The sequence below is a fragment of the Hipposideros armiger genome, unplaced genomic scaffold (genome assembly GCF_001890085.2).
Source record: "Hipposideros armiger isolate ML-2016 unplaced genomic scaffold, ASM189008v1 scaffold_369, whole genome shotgun sequence".
Taxonomy (NCBI): domain Eukaryota; kingdom Metazoa; phylum Chordata; class Mammalia; order Chiroptera; family Hipposideridae; genus Hipposideros; species Hipposideros armiger.
This window is the reverse complement of record NW_017731719.1, coordinates 1,937,245-1,945,975: the sequence shown is the minus strand read 5'-3', so window position 1 is coordinate 1,945,975 and position 8,731 is coordinate 1,937,245. Positions and strand designations below refer to the sequence as shown.

Here is an 8,731-nt window from a genome sequence, read left to right as displayed (position 1 = left end):
CTTAGCTGTAGAGGGCAGTGTCACTGGCCCTCATATGTGGGATCTGAACCGGGGTGCTCTGGCATCCCAAGCCAGTTCTTAACCATCGTGCCACTCGGTGGGCCCGTGATTAATATTTTGACGCAGCCATTTTGACAATGATAATTTGTTGCATGCTAAAAAAGTCATCTGACTTTCAACTTTTACAAATGGCCAATACCATAATTAACAGATACTGCCACTTCTCCTGGCCCTCTTCCTATCCTTGACTCATTCTTCATTCTTTCTCTTTAAAAAAAATTCTATTTTTAAATTTGTATCTTCATTTATGAATTTTTCTAATTTAAAAATTATGATACAAATACACATAATATAAAATTTGTCATCTTAACCATTTTTAAGTGTGTGATTCAGTGACATCCCTAGAGCTCTCTTCTATCTTGCAAGACTGAAACTCTCTACCCATTAAACAGTAACTCTCCATACCTCCCATTCCTCTAGCCCCTGGCAACCACCATTCTACTTTCTGTCTAGGAATTTGACTACTCTATGTATCTCATGTAAGTGGAATCACAGTACTTGTCTTTTTGTGACTGGCTTATTTCACTTAGCATAATATCCTTGAGGTATATCTATGCACTAGCATGAATCAATTTCCTTCCTTTTTAAGGCTAATAATATTCCATTATATGTATGTATCATATTTGCTTATCAATTCATCTGTTGTTAGACGCTTGTGTTGCTTTCACCTTTTGGCTATTGAGAATAATGCTGTTTTGAACATGGGTGTACAAATATCTCTTTGAGATCCTGCTTTAAATTCTTTTAGGTATTGACCCAAAGTGGAATTGCTGGATCATCTGGTAATTCTATTTTTAATTTTTTGAGGAACCGCCATATTGGTTTCCATTTTACATTCCCACCAACAATGTACGGGGGGTTCCAATTTCTCCACATCCTCACCAACACTTGTTATTTTCTGTGGTTTTGATAGTAGCCATCCTAATGGTTGTGAGGCATTCCTTTCTTTTTAACTGGTAAGACGTGAGGATTCCAATTACAGTAAAACCTTGGATTGTGAGTAACTCGTTCTGCGAGTGTTCCGCAAGATGAGCAAACATTTCTAATAAATTTTAACTTGATAAATGAGCGATGTCTTGCAATACAAGTAGTACCTGACGCCTAAGTCACATGATCACAACTGAGCCAATGGTTCTCTCTCTCTCGCTTCAGGATTGTGGGTGATTGTCTCCCATGCTCGGATTCTTGGTTTCAGGCCGCGGTGTTTGTCAGAAATCAGTGAATGAGGACAACATTCAAGAGCTGGTGGGGGAACATGGCCAGGAGCTGACCACCAAGGAACTGAAGGATCTGCATCGCGAGCAACAACAAGAGGTTATGGAGAAGATCTTGTCTGCAGAGGAGGAGGAGAAAACGGCAGAGGAATCCCTCACTTCAAATGAGATTAGGGAGATGTGTAATATGTGGGAAACAGTGCAAAATTTTGTAGAAAAGCACCACCTGAATAAGGCCGTAGCAGTGTGAGCAATGAATCTGTTTAATGACAACGCAATGTCACCTTTCCGCGAAATCCTCAAAAGGAGGCAAAAGCAAGTGTGGTTGGATAGGTTCCTTGCTAAAGTAGCATGAAAAGAAAAAGGTTCCATTGAGCCAATAGAGAGCAGTGATTCTGTTAGTGATAGTGAGAGTCGTCCTACACCATAACCTTCCTCTCTCTTGTCTCCCTCACACCAGCCACGAAGGTTTTCAAAGGTAAGTGCAGGTGAATTTGTTTATTTTTCTTTATATTTTCTTTAGTATTTTATATTATATTACAGTATTGTAATCATTTTTATATGAATATTTTGGGGTTGCAGAACAAATCATTTGAGTTTCCATTATTTCTTATGGGAAAATTCGCTTTGATATGCAAGTGCTTTATATTACAAACATGTTTCTGGAATGAATTATGCTCACAAACCAAGGTTTTACTGTACTTGGGATTGGTTGCCCGGGGAAACTGTGGGTAATGGAAGGCAGTAGCTCTTGGCAGTGGTTAAAGAAACAGAGCATACGATATATTGAGCTAGAAAATCCATCACCATGCAGAAGTTAATTGGGATCACAGAAAATGGGCTCATCACAGCCATTTATTGTGCTTTAATAGACTCAATCAGGATAAAGGGAAAACAAATACTATTAAGTTATGGTGCTCTGATAGGTATAAAGGGAAGCTCATAATTCTGTTTTGTTTCAGAAGTTCAACAAGAAGTGAAAAGTAGTGAGGAGATACTCAGGGGGAATGGATGGGAAGACAACTAAAGTTGCTGAGTTTTACTTTGATGAAATGCTTCCCGGAACAAACCCACCCCTGATTTTTATTAATAGTTACCAGGGCGCCTTAAGGCAGTGAAAAAAAAATGTCTAATGAGGCGGTGTTGTTCAAAATGAGGTCCTGGGGCTCAGCCAGCTCGAGCACCATTGACTTCTGCTGTTATTTTTTTTCTTTGCTCCTAGTGAAGGTGATTCCAGGCACTTTTTAACATCCTACTTCCTGTACTTGTGGCTAATTCTTTTTGCACTAGTGGAAGTTATTTCTGTTGTAAGGGAAAGGTTTGTTTTCCCCCAAACCTCCACATTTTGTTTTTTACCAACAACCACAAGGAAACAAATTTATGGCACCCATTCGGGGCAGTTAAGATAGAGCTTCACACCGATATTTGTGAATAGTAGGGCTTGATGTGTTGGTTGTGGCAACAACCTAAGGTGTGCCTGTGCACAGAGGAAAGAGCTTGAGAGGGCACAGGAAGAAGGCAGCCAAGGAGAGAGGCCTCAGAAGAAACTAACTCGAACGACGCCTTGATCTGGGACTTCCAGCCTCCAGAACTGTGGGAACATAGATTTCCGCTGTTTAAGTCCCCCAGTCTGTGGTACTTCGTTATGGCAGCCAGAGCAGACTAATACAGTGACTTTGTCCTGNGAAACATACAGGTTTGAAAAAAATAATAACCATCCTAGTATGGGTTCTTCTCAAAGTTGAGCCTGAATCAAAGACTTGAGGGAGAGGTGGTTTTAGGCAATAAGAAGGCAGTGGAGAGAGATAGGCCAGGAAAGAGGTGAGTTATCCAGGTGATAGGAGTTCAATTCCACCTGGACCAGCAGGGTACAGGCAGCCTCCTAGAATTGTCTGTGCAGGATGAGATCGGGGGAGGGGGGTGGGGGGGCATTATTCACCAGCAGCTCTGCTGTCCTCCATTGGTTGAGGGTCACCCTAGGAGTGTTATTTGCCCTGTGTGTCCAGTCTGTTTCCGTGAGGGCCAAGTGGGCTCCTGAGAGTTCAGAGAAATACTTGAGGCAGGACATGGAGACTGGAGGTAAAGGCGTGATGTGGACTTTGTAGGTATGAGTCTAAACTAGCAGGAACTGTCTACTGTGGTTGTGACCAAAATCAGAAGTGAGTCAGGGGAAGGGACACGGCATACCAAAAGAAGCTGCTACAATTTCTCATTAATATGGTAATATGGGCACCTGATGTCTCACCCAGTTTGGACACATAATTTTGGGGGGCTTCTTTCCATCGTTGTGTGGGTAATGAAATGGGGTGGGCATTTGCGGTGAAGATCAGGGATATATCGGCATGTCTATGATGAAAATTGATCGTGAAAAATAAATAGTTTTTATAATTTGGATGCAGTTATTTTGGTGTGGAATGAGGGAATGGGATAGGCTCAGAGATGGGGTGAGGCCAGAGTGGGGGCTAAGTGTCTGTGATGTTTGTTTGAAATATTAATAAGCAATAAAAATAGCGTTCCTTCATTTTTTTTCTTTTAATTAAAATTTATTGGGGTGACAGTGGTTAGTAAAATTACATAAGTTTCAAGTGTAAAATTCTGTAATACATCATCTATATATCACATTGTGTGTTCACCACCCAGAGCCAGTTCCCCTTCCATCACCATATATTTGATCACCTTAGTATTTCTTCATTTTGATACAATGTTTTGACACAATTGATACACAGCTGGTCAAAACCTCTTCCCCTCAACCTCCATGTTAAAATGGCCTGCTCTGGTCAGCAGTGCAAGCGCATCCCATCTAGCTGGATGTAAAAGAATTGAAATGTAAGTGAGTTTTGGAGAATGTAATATTCAGGTAATGTCTGTACTAAAAAGACAGAGATACTAGGAGACACATTTTTTTCTTTCAGTTTCTATTCCATTTATTAGAAAATGCATAAACTCAGTAATGATTCAAGGGGATACAAATAATTACAAAAGAAGTCTTTGATAAACAACAGTCTCTGCTCCCAAACAAGGAGAACAGGAAAGAAATAAAAACAAATTTAAAAATAAGGAAGAAAAACAAATGCTTAAAAGCCATAACTTTGATGATTAAGAAAAAAGAGAAGGCAGTTAAGAATCCCTTGCTTTCCACCTTTCCACCTTCTCCACTATCTGGGAAGACAGATGTGAAGGACAATAAGCTGCTTCCACTTGAAAAGGTAAGGTGGCCACAGGGGTTTGCATTTTGAGATGGTATTAAGTGACAGGGAAGACATGGGTGTAAACAGGCCTCAAAGTTCCTGAGCGGACAGTGTCAGCAGACAGTTCCTAGATAGCTGATGGCAGTCTAGTGGCCATAACGGTGTACAACCATAGACTAGTAAGTGGACTCTGCTTAGGGTGCCAAACTCACCCTCTGTTGAAAAGTTGGGTAACTCTTCAAGGTTGTTGAGGAAGGGGTGTGTGTTAGTTTTCTAGAGCTGCCATAATAAAGTACCACAGATTGGGTGGCTTAAACAATAGCAATTTATTTCCTCCCAGTTCTGGAGGCTAGGAGTCTAAGATGAAGGTGTCTACAGGGTTGGTTGCATTTTGAGGCCTTTAGGAGACACATATTTTGGTGACATATCATTCTTGCTATATAACTATGAAAGGGGTGATTAATATTTTTTTTTAAAGATTTTTATTGGGGAGTTGGGGGGATGGGAACAGTGCTGGGGAATTGGGGGAAGGGGAACAGACAAGTTGCTGTCCTTTTGTTNGGTAGCCCATGGCAACCCACTGCAGCCTATGCCGTGGCCAGCAACTCAGGGCAGCTCAGCTCCAGGTTGAGCTGTTGTTCAGCATCTTAGCTGCACAGGGCAGTGTCACTGGCCCTCATATATGGGATCTGAACCGGGGCCCTCTGGCATCCCAAGCCAGCTCTTAACCAACGCGCCACTCAGCCGGCCCCAAAATGACATTTTTTAAATCAACAATTTGCTATCTAGTAAATTGAGCATGTTTATACTTACTTAATCTCACCCAGGTCAATGACTGCCCTCACCCCCTTCAACTATTTAGTCAGATGTCACCTTCTCACTGGAACCTATTCTGATGGGGCCATTGAAATTCATAACTGGAGGGCCACCTCACTTTCTAAGCCTTACCACTTCCATTTTTTTCTATAGCATTAATCAGATTATGTATATATAAATATTATATATGCATATGTAAATTGTATATATATGCACAAATTATAATTGTATCCACCTATTTAAATATATATGTGTATCATCTCCTCTGCTAGAATTAAGTTCCAAGAAGAAAAATAATTTGTTGACTGATAGATCCTAAATATCTAGGAAAGTACCAGGCACAGAGTAGGTGTTAGTGCATAACGACGGAATTAACAAATCCATTTGAGTTTAAAATGAAATTGTAAAACAATTCCTTCATTTCCCAGAGCTCCGCTTCTCAAACTTTCAAGCCTCCTGCACATCCTTTACTCGAGTAGCCACAAGCTGCGTACCTGAGAAAATAACCTGACAAAATAGCAACCTGTACGGCGGCGCCCACGAGGTAGCTCTCTGCACCTGAGCGTGCATCAGATCACTGCCCTCCCCGCATCCCATTTCAAGTTTGCGCCAAAACCCTAGTGCCCGGGATTCCGAGTAATTCAGACCTTCTTAGCTGGCGAAGCCCGGGCTACGGCGGAACAGAAGGGCGGGGTCCGCCAGACCTTCGTCCCCCACGCCCCTGAAGGAGCGTGGTGACCTCAGGTGACCAGACCTCTAGGTCTCCCAGCCTTCCCCTAGGGGAGGTCAAAGCCAAAGTTCGTCCCGCCCCGACGCCCCAGCCCTGAGAGGCGAGACCCCTCTCCTCTGCCCACCTGGCCCTACCTCTCCTCGAGGAAGCGAGGGCGGCCAGTCGGCCGTGGCACAGGTGGAGGGCGCCTGCGGCACAGGCGACGCCCGGAGCAAGGCCCCGCTGACACCTCCGCGTACCGCCGCGCCCGGCCAGGGGAGCCGAAGCCACCGGGCGCGAGCGCTCCCAGTCTCCGATCGGCCGACGCGGGGCCGCAGCGGCCAGGCGTGGGGAGGGCACGAGCACTAGGAGGAGCAGCGCGGAGGCACGTGACGCGCTGCACCGGGCTGCCAGGACGCGGGGGCGCAGTATCCCAAGACCTCCCGGAAGCGCGGACAGGCAGCGGCGCGCCAGGACGCCGCGGCCGCCCAGCCTTCCACAGCGGCCGGCGAGTAGGAAGAACAGAAGCCGCTGGCGGTCCCGCGGGCGCTTCGGCCTCTCGCCCGCGACCGGGCCACATTCCATCCCGGAGGATGTCACTGGCACAGGCGCGCGCTCATGGCGCTCGCCAGCAGCGCCTGTCACGCACAGCCCGGGCCGGAATCCGAAAGCTAGAGCTTGGGTGGGCGGCCGCGTTGGGCCGCCCTTTCCTGCCGGGAGGCGGGGCTCCGGGCGCACGCAGAGGGCGGGGCGGGGCGGGGCGGGGCGGGGCTCAGGCTGCTTGAAAGAGGCGAGTCCCGCCCAACGCGAGCTGGCGCTTAGCTCGGTAGGCGGCGCGGAGTGCTGGGAGGGCGCTGTGGGCGCTCCCGGAATTGTAATGAGTGTGCGCTGCCACAATTTGCATATTCGTTACCCTGGTGTCCTTATAGAGAAATTAATTACCGTCGTGCCTTTCAGAGTTGGGTAAAAAGTACCTGCTCCACCATGCTGTCCTAAATTTTAGTATCCTCGTCCGAAGTCCCCCATAGTATGGCGTTCGGGTGCATTTTAAGGAATTACTAACAGGGTAGAGGGAACGGCGTGTGCATAGTTAATACATTTAAAGGTTAAACTTTCAGCGCTTTTGTTTCCGGATTAGTGCACCACAGAATGAGAAAGCCTTAATTTGGAAATTTAAAACCTGGGGCATGAATGTTAAATGAGACCTCCTGTACAATAAAAGGATATCTGAAACTAGTGGTGTTCAGTTCCATGAATGTTTTGAATGCCTATTGAACCTGTCTCCGTTATTGTGTGAACTCAATAGATGTTCCTTGAATGAATGAATATAATGCAAAAGGCACCGGGCTAGGAGATAAAGAAAAATAAGATTGTTCTTGTCCTCCAGTTGTTTTCTTCTACAGCTATATTTGTAGACACATGATGGAGGAAGAATGTGTTATGAGCCATAAGAGAGCTACAGAGTACTGGTAAGATAGAAGAGAATGCATATGATTGTGGAAGAGATGTAAGTGGCTATCAAAATAAAAATAATTAAAAATATTTAGGTGCAACTAGAAACTTTCATAAAAGGTTAGTAGGAATTATACATTTGTAAAACTTCTAAAGTAATTTAGCAATATGTGCGAGGTATGATAAAAAATACAGTGAATGTTAAAATTATTACAGTAAAAGACAATTTGCCATTAATCCCTCTCAAAACAGTCCCCCTCACTTTGAACACACTTATCCCATCGTTCTTGCCACTTTCTGAAGCAGTTCTGGAAGTCTTCTTTCATGAATGTCTTTAGTTACGCTGTTGTGGCTGCCACCATGTCTTGAATGGATTCAAAACTTTTACCTTTCATGGTCATTTTGACTTTGGGGAAGAGCTAGAGACTCATGGTGCCAGATCCGGTGAATAAGGTGGATGAGGACATATTGTAATGTTTTTATTTGACACAAATTGCCCTACCAGAAGTGATGTGTGACATGGAACCTTACTGTTGCGATCAGCAAATACGGTAAATGCTGCTGCCCAGTGCCATCCAACAGAAAGGCAAGGATCTTTAATACGGGAAGTGGTGTCGAACCTTAGTAACAGTGTGAGACAAGTTTCAACTTGTTCAGTGCAGTCAGTTGGGTGTGAGCTGTGGTTGAGAGAAGGTGTGTTTTAAAGTGTGCTGGAAATCATCCTCCATCATGACAATGCTCCGTGTCACACATCGCCTCTGGTATATGGCAATTTCTGTCAAATAAAAACATAATGGTGTGTCCTCATCTGCCTTATTCACTGGATCTGGAGCCATGTGACTTTTGGCTCTTCCCCAAAGTCAAAATGATTCAGAACAGTGAGGCAGCCACCACAGCGCAGCTGAAGACACGAAAGAGGACTTTAGAACTGTTTCAGAAAATGGCAAGAACAATGAGATAAATGTGTTTGAAGTGAGGGGAAGTATTCTGAGGAGGATTAAAGGCAATGTGCTTTCTACTATAACACATTTTTTAAATTTAAACATTCACTGTATTGTTTGGTCACACCTCGTATTAACAGACTTTTATGTTTATAGATTTTGCTCATCACTCAACTCTAAAAATTTAATATAAGGGAATAATCCAAAATATTAAAAACCTATTACAGGGCCTGCCGAGTGGCGTGATGGTTAAGAACTGGCTTGGGACGCCAGAGCACCCCGGTTTGGATCCCACATATGAGGGCCAGTGACACTGCCCTCTACAGCTAAGATGCTGAACAACAGCTCAAC

General features: G+C 44.4%; 1 protein-coding gene across 1 annotated transcript in view; it reads right to left on the bottom strand.

Annotated features, from left to right (window-relative positions):
• Positions 1-6,709, bottom strand: part of MCUR1 (mitochondrial calcium uniporter regulator 1) — a 35,925-nt gene extending 29,216 nt beyond the window's left edge. The window contains exon 1 of the mRNA XM_019662188.1: positions 6,143-6,709. Coding sequence (XP_019517733.1) covers positions 6,143-6,572 — 430 coding nt within the window. The 5' untranslated portion in view covers positions 6,573-6,709. The remainder of the gene's footprint in view (positions 1-6,142) is intronic.
• Between the last annotated feature and the right edge of the window lie 2,022 nt (positions 6,710-8,731).